Source organism: Pristiophorus japonicus, chromosome 7 (genome assembly GCF_044704955.1).
Source record: "Pristiophorus japonicus isolate sPriJap1 chromosome 7, sPriJap1.hap1, whole genome shotgun sequence".
Classification (NCBI taxonomy): domain Eukaryota; kingdom Metazoa; phylum Chordata; class Chondrichthyes; family Pristiophoridae; genus Pristiophorus; species Pristiophorus japonicus.
Window position 1 is genome coordinate 81,554,436 of NC_091983.1, and position 26,744 is coordinate 81,581,179.

At 43.4% G+C, this 26,744-nt stretch overlaps 1 protein-coding gene across 2 annotated transcripts in view; it reads left to right on the plus strand.

Moving 5' to 3' along the window:
* Positions 1–22,030, plus strand: part of wdr35 (WD repeat domain 35) — a 276,662-nt gene extending 254,632 nt beyond the window's left edge. The window contains exons 24-27 of one of the 2 annotated variants that reach the window (XM_070885100.1): positions 264–404; positions 3,290–3,446; positions 19,951–20,191; positions 21,782–22,030. In XM_070885100.1, the coding sequence (XP_070741201.1) occupies positions 264–404; positions 3,290–3,446; positions 19,951–20,191; positions 21,782–21,935 (693 nt within the window). In that variant the 3' untranslated portion in view covers positions 21,936–22,030. The remainder of the gene's footprint in view (positions 1–263; positions 405–3,289; positions 3,447–19,950; positions 20,192–21,781) is intronic. The other variant, XM_070885101.1, reaches the window with a different exon arrangement.
* Positions 22,031–26,744: the final 4,714 nt, after the last annotated feature.

The following is a 26,744-nucleotide window of genomic DNA, read 5'->3' on the forward strand; positions in this document are numbered from 1 at the left end:
CGCCGCTGACCACAAAATCCGGGCCAGTGACCCAGATTTTGCTGTCAAAATAACGGAGAGTTAATGTTGCTCGCCATTATTAAAGTGTAAATCATCCATGTAACGTGTGGCAGGGAACAGACCCTGTGACTGCGAAGCTCCGAAATAAAGAGGTAGCTCAGAGCACAGCTGATTAAATGTTATACCATGTTGTAGCTTTGGAATCTGTTTTGTAGGTTTTTTTCGTCGTCTTCTGAAATCGGTTATACTGTATTTTCATTTAGATTGCTGAGGAAGAAGCAAAAAAGAGAACCAAACCTTTACGTGTTAAAAAACTTTATGTGCTGGCAGCACTACTTGTGGAAGATTACCATGAACAGATAAAGAACACTCAGCGAGCAAAATTGAAAGGCAGGAGATCAGAGGTAATGCACTGCAAAAATACTTTTGATTCTTCACTGTGGTCAACTATTCCCATTTAACCAATATGAAGTTAACAGAGCTTAAATTAAATGTAATGAATATTAAAATTTTTAGTGTGTAGATTTTCTTTATTTCCTATTCGGCTAGAAACAGAGAGATGCTGGGATGCAGCACCATGGCTGCTGGGCTCAGTGTCTTGCTTGAATGAATATTTTATGGAGGCGAAATTGCCCCTTTTTATAGCCCCATTAGCACCTCCGGGGGGCTGCTAACGGGACACAAGACAGTTTTCGTCCAGGGGAGGGGGGCGCTACCGCCTCCAGGGAAATTGCCCGGGAGTTTGCGTCATGTGCAGCAACCCCTCTCTGCCCTGCGCCAACTCCTTCATGCCCTGCGGGGGAAATTTCATGACTGGTCGGGAAGCTGGCGCACATCCACTCTCGGGGCACTCCTTAAAGGGGAGGGTGCCAGTGTCCCGGGCTCAACTCCCTGCCCCAGTAGCGCCCCGGTTACTGCCCCCTAAGGAAGTGGAGCATGGGAGATTGCACTCCACTTCCTTTGAGGGACGGTAAGCCCAATTCAGCTAAAAAGGCCCGGCCCTGGAAAGTTAATGCCACCAGTCGGGCATGGGGCAATTTCGCCCCCTTTATGTTTGAGCGTGGGCTCAATTTTAAAGGGCCAATTTTAACTCTGATGGCTCAGAGCGGAAACTGGGTGGCTATGTATTTAAAATGACATGTAGGATGTGCCTGCACCATCCCACCATCTTTTCTGATCGCAACCTGCCCTTCTGAGCAGGAGAAAGGTACAACCGGAGTCCTTCTTTAAATGTAAAGATTGGGCTCTAATTATGTCATCAAGGCCCGACTGCAATGTTAACCGAAGACCTGCATGGGAAAGCCGTTTTCGCTTCCCTGCCAGGCCAACCTAGCGGGAAGCGGAGCTAGGGCCAGAGGAGGGTATGGTGATTTTCATTTTTTTTAAACTTTCTTTGTGGGGCCAGGATGAGCAGGAATTGTGCCCTAGCACATTTTAGTTTATTGAATGACTTTTAATATCAAGATTTATTGTAAATCAAAAATGTTAATATTGGAAATACAAGGCACATCATTCCACATCTGGAAATAGAAAGATTTGTAAATATTTAGGGTTCATTCTGTTTTGAAATGAATTCATAAGAATATAAGAACATGTTGAGGCCACTTCATTAGATCTATTCAAAAGGGAGTTAGATATGGCCCTTACGGCCAAAAGGATCAAGGGGTATGGAGAGAAAGCAGGAAAGGGAACTGAGGTTGAATGATCAGCCATGATCTTATTGAATGGTGGTGCAGGCTCAAAGGGCCGAATGGCCTGCTCCTGCACCTAATTTATATGTTTCTATAAGAAATAGGAGCAGGAGAAGGCCATACGACCCCTCGAGCCTGCTCCGCCATTTAATACGATCATGGCTGATCTGATCATGGACTCAGGTCCACTTCCCTGCCCGCTCCCCATAACCCCTTATTCCCTTATCGTTCAAGAAACTGTCTATTTCTGTCTTAAATTTATTTAATGACCCAGCTTCCACAGCTCTCTGAGGCAGCGAATTCCACAGATCCACAACCCTCTGAGAGAAGAAATTTCTCCTCATCTCTGTTTTAAATGGGCGGGTCCTTATTCTAAAATTATGCCCTCTAGTTCTAGTCTCCCGTATCAGCGGAAACATCCTCTCTGCATCCACCTTGTCAAGCCCCCTCATAATCTTATATGTCTCGATAAGATCACCTCTCATTCTTCTGAATTTCAATGAGTAGAGGCCCAACATACTCAACCTTTCCTCATAAGTCAACCTCCTCATCTCTGGAATCAACCTAGTGAACCTTCTCTGAATTGCCTCCAAAGCAAGAATATCCTTTCCTAAATATGGAAACCAAAACTGTACGCAGCATTCCAGGTGTGGCCTCACCAATACTCTGTATAGCTGTAGCAAGACTTCCCTGCTTTTATAGTCCATCCCCTTTGCAATAAAGGCCAAGATTCCATTGGCCTTCCTGATCACGTGCTGTACCTGCATACTGTCCTTTTGTGTTTCATGCACATGTACCCCCAGGTCCTGCTGTACTGCAGCACTTTGCAATCTTTCTCCATTTAAATAATAACTTGCTCTTTGATTTTTTTTCTGCCAAAGTGCATGACCTCACACTTTCCTACATTATACTCCATCTGCCTAATTTTGGGCCATTCACTTAGCCTGTCTATGTCCTTTTGCAGATTTTGTGTGTCCTCCTCACACATTGCTTTTCCTCCCATCTTTGTATTGTCGACATACTTGGCTACGTTTACAATCAGTTCCTTCCTCCAAGTCGTTAATATAGATTGTAAATAGTTGGGGTCCCAGCACTGATCCCTGCGGCACCCCACTGGTTACTAATTGCCAACCCAAGAATGAACCATTTATCCCGACTCTCTGTTTTCTGTTCGTTAGCCAATCCTCTATCCATGCTAATATATTACCCCCAACCCCGTGATCTTTTATCTTGTGCAGTAACCTTTCATGTGGCACCTTGTTAAATGCCTTCTGGAAGTCCAAAAATACTACATCCACTGGTTCCCCTTTATCCACCCTGTTCGTTACATCCTCAAAGAATTCCAGCAAATTTGTCAAACATGACTTCCCCTTCATAAATCCATGCTGACTCTGCCTGACTGAATTTTGCTTTTCCAAATCTCCTGCTACTGCTTCTTTAATAATGGACTCCAACATCTTCCCAACTACAGATGTTAGGCTAACTGGTCTATAGTTTCCTGCTTTTTGTCTGCCTCCTTTTTAAAATTTTATACACTTATGTTAGATTTGCATATATATAATTACAATGTGTACTGCATTTCTTTTACTTTGTTTCAGGCTACAACAGCTCTAGCTGGGTTACTCGAAGAAGATGCCTCTTTGTCAGATAATCGTATTATTGATAATGCTTGGCGTGGGGCAGAAGCTTATCACTTCTTTTTGCTAGCACAACGTCAGCTTTATGAAGGCTATGTAGATGCTGCAATGAAAACGGGTATGTTCCATTTGATATCAAATAGATGAGCAGAGAAATTCTGCCCTGTTTTTGGCATGGAATTAGCATTATCTGGGCAGCAGGGGCAAAGGGAGGATTATGGGGTGAAACGCATTTCTACCCATTCCTGGCCTGATTCAGGCATTCCAATGGAGAGTGGCGTGTAGCTGCTGCTTTCTGCCTGCCGCTCCCTTCCATTGTGAGACCATTTTTGGAGGCAGGGCTGATAGAATGCTGGCCTCTCCTGGAAGTTCCTCGAGTTCTGTACAGTACACGGCCAGTGCTAATTAATTGGGGTGGGTGCCCGCAACAGTAACGGCACTACTGGGGTGCCCGGGCTGAGATGCCAGCTGGATTTCAGAGAACTAGCTTGTCGCTCTATTGTAAGTGGGCCCTGCAGTGCCAGATCCCAATCATAACTGATCGGTTGCCATTTGAGAAGCAGCACATCAAACACAGAGCAGCCAGGACCTGGAAATTTTTTATATGTCCACTCAGGTTATATGGCCCACGCGTCCCCAATAGAGCAATAAGCTATCTCTCTGAAATCCAGCTGGCAGCTCAGCCCGGGCACCCCAGTAGTGCCGTTACTGTTGTGGGCACCCACCCCAATTAATCAAGTGAACATTTTCCTGGGATTTTGGACAGGGTAATGGTGGGGCAAACAGGCAGGCAGAAATCTTGTCCCACTGTGCTTTTAGCAGCGAAGCGAAGCTTCCAAAATTTCTAGGCTATAATATTTATGGATTGAAGATATTTAAGACTGGGTATATTATTTTTATGTTGGTGGAAAAATCCCTCAAGCTATTGAAGTGAAAATAGTTCATGTAACTAGAGTACAATTTATGATTGTGATTGTGATGCAAGTAATAAATTTAGTTTGCTCGCATTAAATTCTTGGTCATTCTAGAATAAGTCTATCTACTTGCACAAAAAATAAAATATTCATCACTGAGTGCAAACAACTTGTGTGGATGTTGAGGACAGTTTTAACACGGAGCTGTGGAGGGCAGGGTGAATGCGAAAGGCCTAAATTCCAGGCCCAGGGTAACTCCCGGTCCTAATTTAAATTTTGACTGGCGAGTTTCCGAGCCGATTGTGTTGGGAACGGGAAGCTCGAACATTTTCAATGTGAACTTTCAGGTAGTATTCCAGAGGCCCATTTAAAGCGAGAATGCACCTCTTCTGGCAGATTGCTCTGCGAGATTGTTGCAAGAAGTTTTTCCGCAGCAATGTGTCTGAAGCAAACCCCCAGGTTTTCTGAACCCCCGGGAGGTCCTGGTTGAAGACATGAAGGCGAAGTGGGATTTCTTCTTTTCTACCAATAGAAGGAAGGTGCCAAAAATGATTGTTCACCAGGACTGGAGAGAGATAACAGCGATTGTCAACTCCAGGAGCATCACCCTCAGGTGCTACTTTCAATGCAGGAAACATTTCAATCATCTGATAGGAGTAGTAATGGTGAGTACAGCTCTTTATTTCTCCATCTCTCTCAATAACACCCTGCAATAGTCCTTCTCCCCCTCCCACCCACCACTTTTTCAGCAGTCTGAATAATTCTATCCTCTGCAACACATCCTTCACCAGCCAGCATATTGACACTCTATACCACCTCTCATTCTCAGTCCAAAAGCACTCTAACCTCTTACTTGTGTCACTCACAGTAGCCACTAACAGCATTCTGTTCTCACACAGTAGCTATTGCAGGACAGAACTTCTCTGATGATTCTTTCCTCACTTCATACTCCAGCTGTTCAATAAATGCGCAAGTAGAAGCCCTACAAGTGTACTTTTCTTTTCAGAAGCCACTCACTAACTTTCATGCTTTCTTTCAGCAGGCCTACAACATGAAGGAGAGGACTCAGACCGGTGTGGAACACTCAGCATCGTGATCCTTTGAGCTTGAGCAGTTAGTTCTTGATATCTGTATTAGAAGCCCCTCAAAAGTTGTACGAATTGGATATTTTGAGGCTTGGGACTTAGCTGAACAGGGTCTCTGATTATTACTTTTACCCCTTAATATATCAGAAAAAACAGTCAGCTTGACATCAAGCTGCATTGTGCAGAAGCTCAGTGCCATCCTCTCTTGGCACTGGAGAGCCTCCAGAAAAAGATACCTCAGAGAATGACAATTCTTCTGAGGAGGCACTGTCACATGTAACACCTTCGCAAGCACCTGCACAGAGATTAGCACCCGGGGTGGGTTTGACAGTGTTAGAGGGATTTTGCGAGACCTCGCCGGGTGCGTGCGCATTATTATCATATGCACCCGGCGAGGCCGCAATTTTCGGCCCATTCTGTGTGTTGAGTCTCAAGTACTTTCTGTAAATTTTTTTAAAATTAATTCCAGGATGTGGGTGTCGCTGGCGAGGCCAGCATTTATTGTCCACCCCTAATTGCCCTTCTTGAATCACTACAGCCCTTGTGCCGTTCGGGAGGGAGTACAAGGATTTTGACCCAGCACGATGAAAGAACGGCAATATATTTCCAAGTCAGGATTGTGCAATATATTTCCAAGTCAGGATTGTGTGTAATTTGCCGGTGATGGTGCTCCCTTGCGCCATGCGCCTGCTGTCCTTGTCCTTCTAGGTGGTAGAGGTTGCGGGTTTGGGAGGTGCTACCGAAGAAGACGTGGCGCATTGCTGGAGTGCATCTTACAGATGGTACACACTGCAGCCACGGTGCGCCGGTGGTTGATCGCATGCCAATCAAGCGGGTTGCTTTGTCCTGGATATTGTCGAGCTTCTTGAGTGTTGTTAGAGCTGCACTCATCCAGGCAAGTGGAGAGTATTCCAGCACACTCCTGACTTGCGCCTTGTAGATGGTGGAAAGGCGAGTTGAGACACTCGCCGCGGAATACCCAGCCTCTGACCTGCTCTTGTTGCTACAGTATTTATGTGGCGGTCCAGTTAAGTTTCTAGTCAATGGTGGCCCCCAGGATGTTGATGGTGGGGGATTTGGCGATGGTAATGCCGTGAAATATCAAGGAGAGTTGGTTAAACTCTCGCTTGTTGGAGATGGTCATTGCCTGGCACTTGTGTAACGCACATGTTACTTGCCACTTACCAACCCAATCCTGAATGCCGTCCAGGTCTTGCTGTTTGCGGGGATGGACTGCTTCATTTTCTGAGGAGTTGCAAATGGAACTGAACACTGTTCCCTTCGATATAGGTTTTTCTAGATAACTTGCCTGGTAGATGCATTCACACATAAAAAGACTTGAACCCAGTTTATAGTCGTCATACTATCAATTTTTCAAGTGGAATTCTGGCGAGCAGGGACAGGATCCCTGTCACATTTTCTTGCCCATTTTTTCTCACCGATCCAATTTTTCACCATAATTTCTGTCCCGACATGGAGAGCATCCACAAAATGGGTAGCCTATTTAAATGAGTCAATAACACTATGGGATGTCAGACAAACTATTTTCAATCGTTACTATCTCATTAACAGAATGTTCACCACGTTCATATAAAATGAGCATTAAGCATTGCTCAGGGATAAGCAAAAGGCTGAAATAAATGTAAAAGGACCAGCAGTTATAAAAGGGTTAAAGGAAAGCTTATTTCTCAACCAATCTGGATTTTTTTTGTTTCTTTTCACTGCTGACAATTGTTTCACCATCTACCATTCTTGCTTCATTCTGTGGGCTTCTAATCACTGTGTTTCACAAAGGATGTCATCGGTAAGTTTTGACACACACTATAAGTTGACCTGCTGCCTACATCCACCATAAGCACTGCACTGCCAATAGCTGTGAAAGTCACTGTCATGTATCCTACATGTTTACTGCTTTTACTATTACATATGATGTGCCACCAGAGGGCACCACTATGGGAAACTTGTACACCAGATGTATGGTCACTAAGGTGTGCCACCAGAGGGCACTGCAGTGGGAGACTTGTAGGTTATCTGTACAAGTGTGCCAGATCTAGTATAAAAGGCAGGCCACCATGTGTGATCCTCACTCTGGAGTTACATTAAATGGACTAAGGCCACTACAGTTTAAGTACAACACATTGCCTCGTGGAGTCATTATCAGAGCATCTAAAGACATAACAATTGGCGACGAGATTACGGACTTTCACGCGAAAATGGCTAACCTTGGTACATTGCAGCAGTTTGCCGATGGTGATGATTGGGACGTCTTTGCGGAGAGGCTTGACCATTTCTTCACAGCAAATCACCTGGCAGGCGACAATCCTGCCAAACTGGCTGATAAGCGCTGAGCTATCCTGCTAACCAGTTGTGGGCCCACCGTCTATAGCCTCGTCAGGGACTTGCTGGCACCAGCGAAGACAACGACCAAGACGTTCGAGAAGCTTGTAACGCTGATCCAAGAACAACTCCAGCCCGAAGAGCATCCTCACAGCCAGACACCGGTTTTACACCCACCGACGGCCCGAAGGCCAGGAAATCGCGAAATATGCTGCAGACCTCAGGAGGCTGGCGGCACCGTGTGATTTCGGCGACCACCTCACCGAAGCACTGCGGGATATCTTTGCCATCGGAATTGACCATGAGGGCCTTCTTCATAAGCTGCTATCTGCGGATACCACAGTGACACTGCAGAAGGCCATCACCATGAGCCAGGCATTCATGACCTCGACCTGAGGCTCTAGGCGGATGACTCATCCTCAGGACTCAAACCTGGCAAGTACTGTACAAAGAATGGCGCCTTTTAGAGGCTGGACTGTAGAACACGAATCTCCTCAGAGGAGAGAGAACAGGCCCCGAGTCCCTTAACTCAGAGTCCGCCGAGGGGGGCTAATCGAGTAGCACCATGCTGGCGTTGTGGAGGGAATCACAGGGCTCACCAGTGCCGTCTTAAGGATTACGTGTGTAAAGGCTGCAGCACAAATGGTCACCTCCAGCGAATGTGTAAAATAAATATGACTCACTGTGTTGATCAAGAGTCTGCAGATGGCCATGAATCCAGCGCGGATTATGAAACGATAGAGAGGCAGCTCAGCCCCATGATGAAGTGTATGGCATTTTTACCTGCACCACAGAATGTTCCCCATTGAGGATGGAAGTCGAGATAAACGGCATTCCAGTCTTCGTGGAAGTGGACACTGGGGCGAGCCAGTCAGTAATGAATCAAGAAGCCTTTGAGAGGCTATTGGAACAATCAAGCTGAATGACCCAAGTTGGTCCCGGTTCAGGCAAAGCTGCATACCTACACCAATTGCACAGGCAGCAATTAGTGAATATGATATAATTGGCATCACGAAGACATGGCTCCAGGGTGACCAAAGCTGGGAACTCAACATCCAGGGGTATTCAATATTCAGGAACGATAGACAGCAAGGAAAAAGAGGTGAGGTAGCGTTGCTAGTTAAAGAGGAAATTAACGCAAAAGAAAAGAAGGACATTAACTTGGATGATGTGGAATCTATATGGGTGGAGCTGCGGAATACCAAAGGGCAGAAAACGCTAGTGGGCGTTGTGTACAGACCACCAATCAGTACTAGTGAGGTTGGGGACAGCATCAAACAATAAATTAGGGACGCGTGCAATAAAGGTACATCAGTTATCATGGGCTTCTTTAATCTACATATAGATTGGGCTAACCAAACTGGTAGCAATACGGTGGAGGAGGATTTCCTGGAGTGTATTAGGGATGGTTTTCTAGACCAATATGTTGAGGAACCAACTAGAGGGCTGGCCATCCTAGACTGGGTGATGTGTAATGAGAAAGGACTAATTAGCAATCTTGTTGTGCAAGGCCCCTTGGGGAAGAGTGACCATAATATGATAGAATTCTTTATTAAGATGGAGAGTGACACAGTTAATTCAGAGACTAGTGTCCTGAACTTAAGGAAAGGTAACTTCGATGGTATGAGGCGTGAATTGGCTAGAATAGACTGGCAAATGATACTTAAAGGGTTGACAGTGGATAGGCAATGGCAAACATTTAAAGATCACATGGATGAACTTCAACAATTGTACATCCCTTTCTGGAGTAAAAATAAAATGGGGAAGGTGGCTCAACCATGGCTAACAAGGGAAATTAGGGATAGTGTTAAATCCAAGGAAGAGGCATATAAATTGGCCAGAAAAAGCAGCAAAACTGAGGACTGGGAGAAATTTAAAATTCAGCAGAGGAGGACAAAGTGTTTAATTAGGAGGGGGAAAATAGAGTATGAGAGGAAGCTTGCCAGGAACATAAAGACTGACTGCAAAAGCTTCTATAGATATGTGAAGAGAAAAAGATTAGTAAAGACAAACGTAGGTCCCTTGCAGTCAGATTCAGGTGAATTTATAATGGGGAACAAAGAAATGGCAGACCAATTGAACAAATACTTTGGTTTTGTCTTCACTAAGGAAGACACAAATAAGCTTCCGGAAGTACTAGGGGACTGAGGTTCTAGTGAGAAGGAGGAACTGAAGGATATCCTTATTATCGGGAAATTGTGTTAGGGAAATTGATGGGATTGAAGGCCGATAAATCCCCGGGGCCTGATAGTCTGCATCCCAGAGTACTTAAGGAAGTGGCCATAGAAATAATGGATGCATTGGTGATCATTTTCCAACAGTCTTATCGACTCTGGATCAGTTCCTATGGACTGGAGGGTAGCTAATGTAACACCACTTTTTAAGAAGGGAGGGAGAGAGAAAGCAGGGAATTATAGACCGGTTAGCCTGACATCAGTAGTGGGAAAATGTTGGAATCAATTATTAAAGATGAAATAGCAGCGCATTTGGAAAGCAGTAACAGGATCAGTCCAAGTCAGCATGGATTTATGAAAGGGAAATCATGCTTGACAAATCTTCTGGAATTTTTTGAGGATGTAACTAGTAGAGTAGACAAGGGAGAACCAGTGGATGTGGTGTATTTGGACTTTCAAAAGGCTTTTGACAAGGTCCCACACAAGAGATTGGTGTGCAAAATTAAAGCACATGGTATTGGGGATAATGTATTGACGTGGCTAGAGAATTGGTTGGCAGACAGGAAGCCGAGAGTCGGGATAAACGGGTCCTTTTCAGAATGGCAGGCAGTGACTAGTGGGGTGCCACAGGGCTCAGTGCTGGGACCCCAGCTCTTTACAATATACATTAATGATTTAGATGAAGGAATTGAGTGTAATATCTCCAAGTTTGCAGATGACACTAAACTGGGTGGCAGTGTGAACTGTGAGGAGGATGTTAAGAGGCTGCAGGGTGACTTGGACAGGTTAGATGAGTGGGCAAATACATGGCAGATGCAGTATAATGTGGATAAATTTGAGGTTATCCACTTTGGGGACAAAAACACGAAGGCAGAGTATTATCTGAATGGCGGCAGATTAGGAAAAGGGGAGGTGCAACTAGACCTGGGTGTCATTGTTCATCAGTCATTGAAAGCTGGCATGCAGGTACAGCAGGCAGTGAAGAAGGTAGGGGATTTGAATATAGGAGCAGGGAGGTCTTACTGCAGTTGTACAGGGTCTTGGTGAGGCCTCACCTGGAATATTGTGTTCAGGTTTGGTCTCCCAATCTGAGGAAGGACATCCTTGCTATTGAGGGAGTGCAGCGAAGATTCACCAGACTGGTTCCCGGGATGGCTGGACTGACCTATGAGGAGAGACTGGATCAACTGGGCCTTTATACACTGGATTTTGGAAGGATGAGAGGGGATCTCATAGAAACATCTAAGATTCTGACGGGACTGGACAGGTTAGCTGCGGGAAGAATGTTCCCGATGTTGGGGAAGTCCAGAACCAGGGGACTTTGTCTTAGTATAAGGAGTAGGCCATTTAGGACTGAGATGAGGAGAAACTTCTTCAGTCAGAGTTATTAACCTGTGGAATTCCCTACCGCAGAGAGTTGTTGATGCCAGTTCATTGGATATATTCAGGAGGGAGTTGGATATGACCCTTACGGCTAAAGGGATCAAGGGGTATGGAGAGAAAGCAGGAAAGGGGTACTGAAGGAATGATTAGCCATGGTCTTATAGAATGGTGGTGCAGGCTTGAAGGGCCGAATGGACGACACCTGCACCTATTTTCTATGTTTCTATCTCAGTCATTGATAGTGCGGATGTAAAGGTACTCCATGATGGCGCAGTGCACAAGTTACCACTGTGGGTTGTTGATGGACCAACGCTACTCGGAAGAAGGTGGATGGAGAAGATCCATTGGAGCTGGGAAGATTTCATCCCTCCAGCGATCGACGTCCCCCATGCTCAGAGGCAAAGCAAGCCCTCACCTGAGGTTGGATCCGGCACCAGAGAGCAGGCCAGCACAGCACCTGAGGCACAGACCGCTCAGCACGACTGCGTGGAGATGATCCAACTGAGACGATCCGAATGCACCTTCCAGGCTCCAGTGGCAGGACTCAGGAGGAAGAAAATCGGATCCAAAGACGACCTCCCAGCCTCGCTGGCAGAAACCGGGGAGAAGAGGATCACAGCAGTCGACATCGTGGACGGAAGAAAGATGGCACCCAAACCACGAGATGATGCGTTGAAGAAAAAATGTTGACGGCTAGGCCGCGAGCTGCAGCGTGATCGAGCAACACGTGGTACCAAGCGAAGAAAAGGATTAGGGTAAAGATAGCAAGGCTCTTTTAAAGGAGGCCAGCAACCCACCAACTTAAAGAGACAGGTCCACATTCTTAATCAATGTAATAGCAAATGTGAGTTAAATGCAAAATGTGTAGTTGATGATCAGAGCTTCATACATGTAATAAGCAAAGAAAAATCATGCGATTGTGATCGGAGCTACAGTTTATCTACAATGAGTAATAAAACGTAGTGCGATATAGGATTTCAACTGCATTCAGTTAATGCAGCGGGCAAACACCCATCTGGAGCACACAGGTCCAGTGAGCTACCCAATGCTGTAGTCTGTGTCCCTGGGACCAGAGGGATGCACCACAGAGCGTGACCACAAGCAACTAATACAGACAAGCTGCAGAGCAAGCGATCTCAGGAGGGCAATGGCACCAGTATCGATACCCTGCCCCTGATCGGCTCCACTTCTCGGGCACCCAATGGCACCAACCGCCACGAGCCTGAAAGAGCAAACCACGCTAAGGCGTAGCCCCCAGACCCTATCGCTACACCTGGGAATGAAGGGTCACCTGCAACGGTTCTCCCAAGTGGGATTGGGACCAGCCAGGGTCCCAAACCAAATAATGCCCAGGCAGGCGAGTCAGCAGTTCCCTGCGCACTGCCAGACGACTGCTCCTCAGGAGCAGCAGCGACCCAGGGCGCAAGGAAAGGACAAGGTGGTCACAGGCATCTGTGAACCTGCCCGACGCGAGGAGCAACGGCAAAGGCCCTGAGAACAGGCAACTTGAGCCAACCGGGTTCCCACTGCCACCAGACTACCTGGACACCATCCAGCAGTTCTGGTATTAGTTTGTCCTCATGCACCGGTGCTGACACCAATACTGATTCCAAGTATATATCAATTATGTATCTCACCAGTCAAATGTACTTGCCTCACAACTGTATCACAAATGTAATGATGTAAATGCAAAATTGTTTTCTGGACTTGAATGTATATGAATGTAATGAGCCACCGACATAATCTATATGTCGGGGGGGGGGGGGGTGGCACAGAATGGAGTGGTTATGGACGTACAAACAGAAATCACCAGCACCTCTACTTCCAACGAAACACCACCTACTCATCCAAGATGGAAACGACCCTCCATATAGAGCTAAGCCCAGAGCACAGTCAATGCATGAAGGCAATTTGCACTAAAGACTTGGGGGAGAGTGATGTCATGTATCCTAATGTTTACTGCTTGTACTATTACATATGATGTGCCACCAGAGGGCACTGCAGTGGGAGACTTGTAGGTTACCGGTACAGGTGTGCCAGGCCTAGTATAAAAGGCAGGCCACCAGGTGTGATCCTCACTCTGGAGTTACATTAAATGGACTAAGGTCACTACAGTTCAAGTATAACACATTGCCCCGTGGAGTCATTATCAGAGCATCTAAAGACATAACAGTCACCATCTGCTAAACTCTTATGCTACAGGCTCATTCCAGGACATCAGTATTATTAAACAGTCAGTCTTGTACTGCTGCGTAACTCAAAGATACACTGGCCTAGAAATTGGGCCACTTACCCCCATGAGTTATCTCCAGGATCCTGGTGAAAAATTGCAGCCGTAACTCTCACGCCCTTTTCTGGTTTAGGACCCGGTGGGTACCATTTTTTTGAGGGCTTTGGCCCTGGAAATCTAAATGAAGAGAGGGTGACGTTACACCGACTAGACGTCACCTCAGCAAACTTCGACCTTAGAGCTGAGTTCAGCGCTGGGTCCTAAGCTCACCATGAAAACCCAGTGTTCAGCAGACTGACAGACGTTGTCAGCACTTCTTAAGCTTTTAGACTGGATTTTTATTTTATTTTATTGAAGTAGCAGAAGAGGAGGAAGCAGAAGGAAGGATGCAACCCAGACAGCCCCTTTCTGGCTGGGATATCCGAGATGGAATCATCTGCCTATGGTACCAGTGACCACAACCCTAATTCCTCTTTCAACATTTGTCCCACACCTTACCTCCTTTCTGTTACTGACCATCACAGTGCCTCTTGGCTACAATGCTGAAATAAAAGCCACCACAAAGCAAACTTTCCAATCCAGCTTTATCTATCTATCCATCCAAAATGACATCAAGAAATCAACTCATCACGCTTATGCATTCCCTTAGTGACTGTCTTGTGTGTGTCTTTGCCTATCCTACTGATGTCATGCAGTAGGCTGCAGAAGGCCTTGCTGGTTGACCTTGAGGAGCTGGTGGCTGGGTGTGTGAAATCAAGTGACAATGCTTCTTCACTCTCCTCTCTCTCTTGGTGAACCACTTGCTGGGCAGGCTGCATTTTTTTGGGTGTGTGAAATGAGGAAGGCACAAGGGTAGCATTGTGGTGAGAAGAGGGCGGGAAAGCAAGAGGTGCATGCGAAAAGGAGGATAACATATGAGGATACCAGCATATTGTAGCCTTTCTGCCCTGCTGCTGGCCAAGGGCTCAGCCATGTCCCTGCCAAGAATGGCCAGCACTGTCTCCTCCCTGGGGGTGAGGTGCAGCTAGGAATGGGAGGTGTGCCTCGTGTTTGGGAGAGATTGTTGGTAGGTGAGTGTGCAGGTTGTGGGAGTCGTGCATTCAGAATTGTGAGAGGCTAGTGATGCAGTTTGTAGGAGATGACCTTTGAAGATGCATTCACTGACCTTGACCACTGGTCTGAGGTCATGAAGCTTCTTTGAGCACTGGAGCCAGGTGTTAGAGGCAACACTGCTGGCACTGTGGGTAGAGGACCTCTCCTGCAGTGTTGAACCCTTGCACAAAGCTGGTGTGCTGTGTACGAGACCCTGGGTGCCCCTTCCCTGGCTTGATGAGCCATTTGTGTTCGTGCTGAAGCACTTTTCCCATTTTTGGGGGTTTGGAAGGGAATTCAGCTTTAAGAGCTGAAGACTTCCATTTGAGAATTCTTTTTAATGTTTTTATTCCAAAGGCAGTTGAGCTATAAGGGCTAATAACTGCATATTTGTTATATCATTTTCATTTCAGAAGGCATTGGCCCTTTAAGTAACCGACAATGCTTTCTGAAATGACAGCCTTGCTTTCAGAGAGGTTGTTCTAACTGCAATGACGCTTCAGCCACGTTACATTGGGGCCTCCTGGCGGGACCAATGGCGCTCGGACAGTGTTGCACGGTGAGTTAAACACTGGGTTAATGTAACCCCAGTGCCAATTTTTTGGTCCTGCCAGCGCCACCCTGTTCGGCGGCCGTAAACACCCGGTTTTTGTGGCGGCCACAAATTTCTAGGCCATTGTTTGCCAGAGGAATGGTAAGGTAGTATTGTGGTTCAGATTCTGAACTAGCCTCCCAGAAATTGAGAGTTCAACTCCCACTGTAGCAACTTGTGAAATTGAATTGAATAAATCTGGTAATTTGTGGGCTAGCACCAGGAACAAATGACTGTGGGAGCTGCTATGTTGTTGTAAAAATCCAACTGTATTTCGAATGTACTTCTGGCCTACACCAATCCCACACTAATGACTTTTAATGCCAACAGAAAATCATTTGCTTGACTGGCTATGCTTTCATCACTGGGGCATGTAGCTCTTGTTTGCATTTCCCCATTTTAACTGAGCCCCAAAGTAATGGCTGCCTGGTTCTGCCTCACTGACAAAAAATGTGCTCATCAAATGACAGTACTGCTGGAGAATGTAATACTTTGTACTTCGTGTTAGCATTAAGCATTCCTTATAGTAGTTAGATGCAAATATAGCTTATATTCTGTCCCAACAATAATGCCTCAATTGCAAATTTGGTAGAGCATCCTCATTGTGGCATTTCCAACACCAGCCATAGCGTGGCGTTTGAGTGAGATTGCCAAATTAGTGCTGAATGTTGAATTAGAAGTATTTTTTTGCTGTGGGTGCATGCCCCCAATGATCATCCTGGTTTTCAAATCACTCCATGGCCTCTGCTATCTCTGTAACCTTTGGATGAGCAAGTTTATGGAGAGTTAGAAAATGGGAAGCAGGCCAGGAGAGCATTGGAATAGTCGAGTCTGGAAGTAACAAAAGCGTGGATGAGGGTCTCAGCAGCAGGTGGGATGAGGCGCAGGCAGGGGGTGTTGGACGATATTACAGAGGTGGAAGTAGGTGCGTTCTTTTTGATTCATTCTGATCAGAAAGAGAAATTTCAGTTTTGTTGCATTTTGAGGGACCTTTAGATACAATCCTTCCTTCCAGCTTGTTGTAGTGAAGACTGATAATAATTGCTCTCATTTATTTTACTGTTCTTATGATTTGATGTAAATGGAGTTGATCACATTTTTTCATATTGAGCAAACCTTTGTACAGGTTGAACCTCTCTTATCCGGACTCCCTTATCCGGCACCACTCCTTGTCCGGCACCATTCCCAGCTGCCGGGTGGCGCATGCGCAGAACGCAGCCGGTCAAATCCTACTCTCCAATATAATCTTTCTCCTCGATCGGCTGCCTCCTCCTCGTCGCCCTGCTGGAACTCCTGCAGCCACAGTCCTCGGGCCAGCCGCTCTTCCCCACAGCGTTCCTTCCGGGGGTTCGGGACGTCTCTTCAGGGCTCGCCGACTCTTTTGGGGCCGGTGACTCTTCTGAGCCCACCAGCTCACCGATTCTTTGGGGCCCGTTCGGGCCGCCGACCTCTTACCCCCCCCCCCAGACCTCGGGTGACCTCCCCTCCGCCATGACCTCCCCTCATCTGGCATAATCCCTTATCTGGCACAGGCCAGGTCCCGAGGGTGCCAGACATGGAGGTTCAACCTATTTAAGACTATTACCCTATATTTTTCAACAAAAAAACAAAATCTTTGATCGTCACTTAAGATGAAAGTGAACATTCTAGACCAGTCACTGATGTTTAGAATGCTGACCCTCATCTTGTAAGACTAAATTATCTCTTTACTAGTAGTTAATAGTGATTTTTATTTGATAGCTTTTCCATTTAAGATATGGCACTACACCTGTTCCAGTATCAGCTGATCTTGCCATCGAAAATATGAATTCATCCCTGTGTTCTCCAATTGAATCAGCTTCTGTTAGGACGAGGATCAGCTGAATTTGGAACAGCTGATCTGGCATTTCTGGCCAAAAGCGAGATTAGGTTGTGTTCTCGTGAGAATAGATTCATGTCACGTAGACCTCTGTTTGAAAGCAGGATCAAGCGTGGTTCTGCCTGAGAGGGATCAAGAGAGGGTTATACTTTAAGTACCATGACCTATATTTCTCGTCTTATGTGCAAGTATATACGGTATACAAGCAAGACAGTGATGCATGAAAGGATGTGAGATTTTTTAAATGTTTTGGTCAGTTTCAAAATATACAGTGGTGTCTATGTGAAAAAAGTATTCTCAGATGAACTGTCAAATTTGGTTAGCAATATTCCTTTTCTGCTTCCAGTACACTCTACAATACTGTCATACTATTAATCGTATATAGTGGTAGCACAGTGGAATGTCTACTGCATCTTTTATCAACTGTCCTATTTTACTCTGGTAAACCATCATGGAGACACTGATTTATTTTATTAAGCAGTCTGCTATATTTTAGGTTGCTACAACACAGCCTTTTCTTGTAAAGTAGCAGCATATTGAATATTGAACATCTGGTTTTAGTTCAAATATTTGTCAATCATAAATGCTTTCCCATCACCCACTTGCATTTATATTGCACTTTTCACGAGCTCAGGATATCCCAAAATGAAGATGTTAAAAATAATCAAAATAAATTGTGTTTTGCTATTGTAATAAAATTATGCAATGTCAAAATAATTAACACCTCCCAATATATCTTCCTGCATGTATTATTAATAGAACTTTATGTATTATGAATAAGTCCAAAATGATTAATACAAAGCTGCACACTATAGAAGAACTATTAAATATTTAGGGGTCCCCTATTGTGCGCCTCCCTTTAATGCCTCTGGGCGACGCTAAATGTTTTCGATCAGGGGGCAGGGGGTGCAACCGGCTCCTGCAACATTACATGGCAATTAGCGGAAACGCGGATGCAGTAGCACACCCTGCTGGTAGTGCCCCGGGCCGCTGTACCGGCGCGATGATGACATTATCATTGTGCGTGGTGACTCCTTTTTGCCCCGTGGCGGAAACTGGCAGTGCCCATAAGGCTGCCGCGGATGATAGTGCAGCGATGTTGCGGGGTTCGGACTGCGGCACCCCGGCCCAAAAGGAAGTGGAGCGCTGACATTACCCTCCACTTTCTGTCAGTTGCGGTAACCCAAATTTCGCTTCCAGGGCGGGACTCCTGTGCCGGAGAGGTTACCGGCCCCAACCGGGACGATAGCCAATTTCAACCCCTTATAGTTTCCGTTGCGGCTTAACATTAGAGCCAGGACTTCTGTTTGTAAATCTCTAAGTTTTTGAGCTGTTTTAAAGTTTGTTACGACTAAACTTTATCGATGTATAGAGTTAAATAGGATAGTTTAAAAATGATACACCAGTCATTATACTTTGTGTTTCACAAGAGGTACAACTATACAAGATTAACAGCAGAATTATGTAATAGAAAAAAAGTAAATAACTATCCCTCATGTGTTCTGAAATCTTCTCTGGATGCTTAGGGGAATAAACATTTGAATTAGTTAATTCTGGGGTACTTAAGAACACAAGAAAAGTCAATCATAAAGGCTATAGAAGCTTTTCTCTCTAATACAGTCACTCTACATTGTGGTGTGTAATTGGATTTTGAACAACCCAAGTTTTTGTCCCCATTGCCTTCTGTAGTATCAATCTTTGAAATTTTACTTTTCACTAATTTTCATTTATGTCCTTTGGTCCTACTTTATGGGCTATCTTGAAATAATAATCTACGGTTACCTTGTGTATATCTACTTTGATGTACCTCTTAACCATCTTATTTCTGGATTAAATCTTTAGCTTCTTTAATCTTGTTTCATAGCTCCTTTACACTTTAGACCAATTTTGTTATTCTGTTCCATTCATTGTATACTTATAAGAAAGAAAGAACTGTGTTTATATCGTGGCTTTCATAAGCTCAGGATATTGCAAAGTGCTTTATAACCAATTAAACATTTTTGAAGTGTAGTTACTGTTGTAATGGCAGACATTTTTCACTTATGTGTAATACTTTACATTTATCAGTGTTAAATTCCATTTGCCATGTGCCTGCTCAATTGCACAACTGATCTGAATTCTTTTGCATATCTTTTGTTGCAGTTTCTATCTCTACTGCTCTTATTTTTGTTCTCAGCAAATCTGTGCAATTTTAAGTTTGTTTTGTAGATTAGAAAGATTAATAACCCGTGTGTGACACTTCTTTCAACACTTTCTTTCTCCTTTTTTCTCTCTTTCAGTCTCTCAAATGTACTGTTTCCTATTCTTATTTGTGCTGGAAATTATTTTTTTCGGCAGTGGTTTTTAATTTTTTCTGTGTGAGGAACTACCTGCTATTTTTGGCCCGTGTGTAAGGACTTCCTGAAAATATTGATGGGCCTCCTGTCCTAACTGCTGAAAAATGCTAACTACATAAAAGAAACCGTTGTCGTAGTGGAAATAACATGCTCATAAATCAACAAATCCAGAAAAATTCTGAAATAAATTTGAGGACTTGAGGACGTCTCTAGAATCCACTCATGGAGCTCAAAGATTTTGGGCCTCCTATGCCTCAAAGAATTCTGCTTATTTAGATGTGAAGAAACTTTTGAGTTCTACCCTTGGGTTAGAGATGTGCAGGACACTCAAGTTTAGCAATTGCTAGCACAAGTATCAATAGCAAGTATGTCCTGTCTTGATATAGAAAGTCAGTTAACCAAGAGGATCATCCTGAGTTACATGAGTGAGATTCAAAACATATGATTCAGCATTATCAAAGCAAATATATGTCTATGTCTGAAATGTTTCAGTATAATTTAATTTTGAATTTGATTAGTTTGAAAGTTGTCCTTTGACTAAGATGAGTCTTTTAATTATATGTGCCTTTTGTAGATAGTTTGCCATGAAACCAAATATAATTTCATGTTGTAAATTTGCAGCACATCATTTGCGGGACTATGAAGATATAATACCATCAGTGGAGATTTACTCTTTATTGGCACTCTCTGCTTGTGCTAATCGGGCCTTTGGGACATGTTCCAAAGCTTTTATCAAGCTTGAATCTTTAGACATGTTGACTTCAGAACAGAGACAGCAATATGAGGACCTGGCCCTTGAGATCTTCATCAAGCACAGCCCTAAAGATGGCAAGAAATCTGATCTGGACAGTCTCCCAGAAGGGTGGGTGCAAAATGCTTCATTTTTTAATATTGCAGAAAGGTTTTGATGCAAAGTGTTTAGTAGTAACAGCTAGAATTCTTAACATAGTAAAACTTCCCAAGGTGCTTCAATGAGCAAAAATGAACACCAAGCAATAGTAGAAGAGTTAGAGGAGGTGGCCAAAAGGATGATAAGAAGGATTTTGAAAGTGGGGTAAGAAAGCAGAGGGTTTAAGAAGAGAATTTCAGAATATGGGACCAAGATAGCTGAAGGTTGTCTCATCAAATTGGAGCAGAGGGACAGGGAATGCAAATGTGGTCAGCATGGAAAGAGTAGAGGGTATATGCTGGCACTTGGGGCTGGAGGGCTTTGCAGAGGAACGGAGTGATGAGACTAAGAATTTGGAATTCAGTGCGCTTGAAGATGTGGAGCCAATGGAAGTTGCTGACGATAGGAATAATAGAAGAACAGGGTTTCGTGCAGGATAGAATTCAGTGGAAGTAAAGTTTATGTAGGGTGGAGCTCAAAAATGGCGAAGACAGCATCAGACAAGGTGAGCCTGTGGGTGACAGAAACATGGATGAAAGTTTTGATGGTGGTGAGGGAGGTAAGAGTGGTGGCAGGTAATGGTTTTGAGGAAAAAATAGGTGACCTTGATGATGATGGGGATATGGGGTTTTGAAGTTGTGTGTCAAACAGGACACCAAGGATACACAGTCTGATTCAATCTGGGTGAGCAGACAGAGAGGGGGATGGAACTGGAGGCTAGGTTTTAGAGTTTTTGTTAGGGGCCAGATGGCTGTAGTTTTGCTAATAAGTTCAAAAAAATCTGGCTCATCCATAATTTGATGTTAAATGAGCAGTGAGAGAGCACAGTGGTGATTGTGGATTCAAGCATGGTGGAAGTAGGCCTACGAATAATTCTGCCAAAAGGCAGTGTGTAGATGAGAAACAGAAAGAGCCATGGATGAAATCTCAGCATTATTGCAGTGACTATGTGGGTGGATGAGAAATCATTGCAGAACATTTTCACAGTATCTGAAATAATCCCTGGTAGGAGCTGATATTTTGCAACCAAAAGCAGCAACATAACTCAAAAAGGATTTCACTGAATAGAAATTAGGCTGAACCCCACCAGACGCTCTGTGGTTTTGGGAATTATGTACAAAATGGCCACTATACTTGCCTACAAAAGAGACTGAACTCCAAACACTAATCAGAGTATACAAAGCATTTCGGCATGTTTCTGGGAGAAGTGATAAGTTATATAAATGCTTTTTTTTGCTTTAAAAGCTGCACTTTGGTGACATACTATCACACAAATGTGGAGTATCTTAAATTGAAATCCAACTCTCTCATCCTGGTAGGTCTTGTCTGGCATTATATGCAAATAAGGCCATCTTAGCCATGTCTTATGTTCTATTGGCTTTGTTCTTCACTTTAAATGTCAATAAAACAGTGAGGCTGAATAACGGATTAAAAAAGGTTTATTTATTTATTTGATTTTGCGTCCTCAAAGTAGATTGCAGCAATGTAATCTGAAAATTGCAAAGCATTTGTTGTAAACTTTGTATTCATGAAAAATGTGTAATATTTTTCATTTCTTTCCAGCAGAGGAGAAGGGAAACTTCCAACTTGTGTTGTGACAGGACGGCCAATTGCAGACTACCAGTTCTGGATGTGTGGTGTCTGTAAACATTGTGCTCATGAACAGGACATAAGTAACCACAATTTCTGTCCTCTCTGTCATAATCCTGTGGGATAGGCAAAGGCTGAAGTAAACTTTTATTTTAAAAGCACTTTTGGTTTGGAAATGTCTGCTAGGTTTTATCGTTATATTAAAAATTATTTTTTAATGAATTACCTTTGCGTCCACTTTAACATTTTGTGAATTTGCTTCTTTTTCCTAATGCTCATCAAGCTACTAGCAGTGATGGGGAATGTAATATTTTCTATTTCAGAAATATGTCAGCATTAAGCACTCCCAGGTCAGCTCGTGCTTACTTTACCATTGTGACATTTTTCCATATCTCATATCTGCCATCTTGGGGCCGATCTGAGTGGGATTACCAATTAGCAGCAAATTAGTGTTAATTTTTAGTATGGGTCCATGTGCACTAGGAACTGATTTAAGCCTGTCCAAACTCACTTCCACAAAGAATGTTTATAGCTTGCAGACAGAGAAAACGTTCATCTCATTAGTCTGGTTTGGATTCAAACCCAAGTCTGAGGTGAAAAGCCCTATTTTATTTTGCTTTATATTTTATATGGCCATCTCGGACTACTTGTATCCCTCACCACCGACATCTCCTTACCTCCTTCCAATTCCAATTCCTTCTGCGGCCACAACTGGAAAGTATTCTCCCCCAAGTCACTTACTATGTATGCACTTTCGAATTGCCGAGCTTTTGCTCCTCCATTTGCTACAATATTTCTACAACTGTCAATTTTTTCAACCATTCCCTCACTTTCACTTTTGATGCCCTTTTCCCCAGCAAAACTTTTATTACTTCTCATCCTGGGTGTTTCTTCAGATTGGTCCCTATCTTCTCTTCCTCATGTCCAAGGTGTGCAGATGAGAGTGGATCTGATACACAACTGGTTTAGGCATCGATCACCAGACCTGGCTGGACCCCATCAAACACCATTAAGGCTCATTTTTTCTCTGCCAAAACCACTCACTTTTCCAGGATCATCCTGGAGACCAAAGATAACCCCTGGCTTCTTTCTTTATTACTGCATCATTAAACCTCTCTGCCTTGCTTCTCCACCCTCACCTCCAATAAGAGCTCATGGACTTCCTTGTCACTAAGATTGAGACCATCTTTTCAGCTGCCTCTGCTGCTTCCTTTTACTTAGCCCTGAATCGATTTCTCCCTCTAGTTTCTTTGCTATCTCCTCAGAAATTTCCATGCCTTCTGAAATCATCTCAATCATGACACCTGTTCCCTTGATCTTTTTCCTATTAAACTGCTGACCATCCAACTTCCTTTACTGGCTCTCATGTTACTTTGTGAATGGTTTCCTTCCCCCAGCTACTGTCCTATGCCCTTTCAAAATCACTACCCCACTCCTAAAAATAAAACTCTGCTAGACCTCTCTGTCCTTGCTAACTGCTGCCCCATTTCCAACCCTCTTTTTCTCTCAAGTTGTTCAACATGTTGTCACTCCCAAATCCATGCCCATCTTTCCCTCAAATTCCTGTTTGAATCTCTCTAACAAGGTTTCTGAACCAGTTACAGCCCATTGTAATTGCTTAACCAGAGTCAAATGAAAAGGGTTATGGATGAAAAGCGGGTTGGGAGACTAAACATGATTGCTCATTCTAAAAGCCAGCACAGACACGACTGTCGGATGGCCTCCTTCTGTGCTGTAAGTTTCTACGATTCTATGAAAATAGGCAGTCATAGTTACAGAGAGTGTCATTTGTGACTGTGGTTAGAGCAATTACAATGGGCTGTAACTGGTTCAGAAACCTAGTTAGACCTGGCTGGACCCCATCAAGCATGACTGCCTACTTCTTGACTTGAGGGGTCTTCTGTATATCATCCATGCCTCTGATCCATACAGGAGGGCGGCGGGTATTACTACAGCCCTGTAGACCATGAGCTTGGTGGTAGATTTGAAAGCCTGGTTTTCGAACACTCTTTTCCTCAGGTGGCTGAAGGATGCACTGGAGGGCGATGTTGAATCTCCGCATCAATGTCTGCTTTGGCTGATGAGAGGCTCCCTGGTAACATCCTGGTAAACCTTATCTGTGCCCTTTCTAAGGCCCTTATATCTTTCCAAAAGTATGGTATCCAGAATTGTCCACAATATTCCAGCTGAGGCCTAACCAGTGATTTATAAAGTTCTGGCATGATCTCTTTTTGTTTTTATGTTCTAGTCTTCTATTTATAAACCCAAGCAACCCATATGTTATTTTAACCACTTATCAACTTGTCCTACCACCTTTAAGGATTTATGTATATGGACACCAAGGTCTCTCTACTCAGCTACAATTCAAAATCATGCCATTTATAATATACTGCCTTTCCATATTAGTCCTTCCAAAGTGCACTTTACACTTCTCTGCATTGAGCTCCATCTGCCATGCTTCTGCCCATTTCACTATCCTGACTGGCATTCTGAAGCCTATAACTATCCTAATCATTATCTACTACTTTGCCAAGTTTCATATCATCTGCAAACTTTATAATGCTGCTTCTTACACCTGAGTCTAGTTCGTTTATAAAAATTGAAGAGAATGATGGACCCAAAACTGACCCTTGGGAGAACCACTGCAAACCAACTCACAGTCTGTAAAACATCCATCCACTACCACCCTTTGCTTCCTGTCACTAAGCCAATTTCGTATCTATACCGCCACTTTTCCCTTAATTCCAGGGGCTTCCATCTTCTTAATAAACCTCCTGTGTGGCACTTTGTCGAATGCCTTCCAAAAGTCCATATATGCAGCATCCACTGTACTACCTTGATCAACCATCTCTGTTACCTCATCAAAGAATTCAACCAAGTTAGTCAGCATGATTTGCCTTTAACAAATCCATGCTGGCTCTCCATGCCTTTCCAAATTAAGGTTTCCAATAACTACCCCACCACTGATGTTGGCCTGTAGTTTCATGGTTTATTTCTCTCCACTTTCTTGGATAATGGTATAACATTAGCAACCCTCCAGTCCTCCAACTTGCTATCTGCATAATATTGCCTGCCTCTGCCTGTAATTCAGCCCATCTGCTGCTGAAATGCTTATCCTTGCCCTTGTCACCTCCGATGCTTCCCTCTCCATAAACTTCAGTTGATTTAAATCTCAGCTTCCCATATCCTATTGCACACCAAATCCTGCTCCTTTACCTCGCTATTGATAGTCATGCCTTCAGCCACCTAGGCCCAATGCTCTGAGATTCCCTTCCTAAACCCCTCTGCCTTTACTCCCTCTCCTTTAGGGTCCTCCTTCAATCCACTTTGACCAAGCTTTTGATCACCCCGACTAATCTTCTTTGGCTTGGCGTCCATTTTGTATTACGCTTTTGTAAGGCACTTTTAGACATTTTTCTATGTTAAAGATGCTATATAAATGTCAGCTTTTTGCAATAGTTTGGCTTGTAGAAGTGATATTTAGTGAGTTGTTTTCAGAATATTTTCAAAGATAGTTACATTTATTTGAATGAGAGTTTGAGGAAAGATGAGATTTCTGACTGTGACTTTTTTTTATTATAGACAACTATTTTGGCAATCTAATTATCACAGTTATTGAGGTTGATAAATGAATCAAGAAGTTATATACAATAATAGTTGGATAGGAATGTTACAAAGCTCACGATTTGGAAATATCCTGGTGTATAAATAATAACTACTCCAACTCAACCACTGTATTATAGAACACTTGTACTTAATTATGATTATGAACGTATAAACGTAGAGATGGATTGAAGTTATTGTGAAGGTTGTAGCAGTGGAATATGTTATATAACAGGATGAGAAGTTAATAACAATTAGGATGAAAAATCAAAGCTACAGAATAGTGTATGAGATGGCAGGGGAAATAAGGTTTTTATATGTGATACCATGACATTATATAACCAATATATCTTTATATTAAAAAATCTAAGTTTGTGTGAAATTTGAGATAATTGATTTGCCATTCATCTGTTCTTAATAATGCATTTGTATATATGTGGTTTTTATCCTTATCTACTATAAAGTAAAAATAATTATTATTTTGTGCTCCAAAAATACTCATCTATCACAGATTTTGTACTGCTAAATAATATTGATCTGGTGTCATCAGTTATTTCCTCCCTGTGACCAATAGGACATAATATATTTTGTTTGTGTTTTCAGAATACATTAGTACTGCATAATAATACAATTTTAAAATTATGTCCAGCTTATTAACATCTTGATTGCTGAACACAATCTATTCCAATTCAAATAACTTGCACCATGACAACGGGATTATGTCATCTGTATCAGAAGTTAGTGAAGGTTTTTTTTTTACAGAATAGAGTCCAGTGAGATCACAAACAAATAGTTGTGCTTTTTTCCCAGTCAATTTACTATTTTTTTTACTATAGTCAGATACTCATCAGGAAAATATTGTAAAAATCTTTTTTTTAATGTAGACTTTCATTTAACTTATCTTCTACAATCTGTACTATTTATACTGTACATAGTGTAATCTGTGAGTCTTTAAGCAGTCACTTTTTATAACCGTGACTTAAATGTGGCGATTTGCTTCTCTGGTATATTCCAATAAAACAGTAACAGAGTTTAAACTTACATAAATGGACTCTTCACTGACACAGTAAAACTGTTGGGGGAAACATTTGTGTACGCTAAAAGACTTGCCAGCGTCACTGGCAACCCAAGTTAATGGCCAATGAAAATGGATTTAGTGCTACCATTGAAAAATTCGACCTGGGGTTGATGATATGGAGTGCAGCACTAATTTACTGTGCAATGTCCTCCTGGTGGCATTAATGGAGGCCTCCAATCCAAAGTTCCCATCTACAGTCAGCATTCCAGCTTCTTACAGCCTGTGGAACTCGCAAGGCATTGTGGGCAATTAATG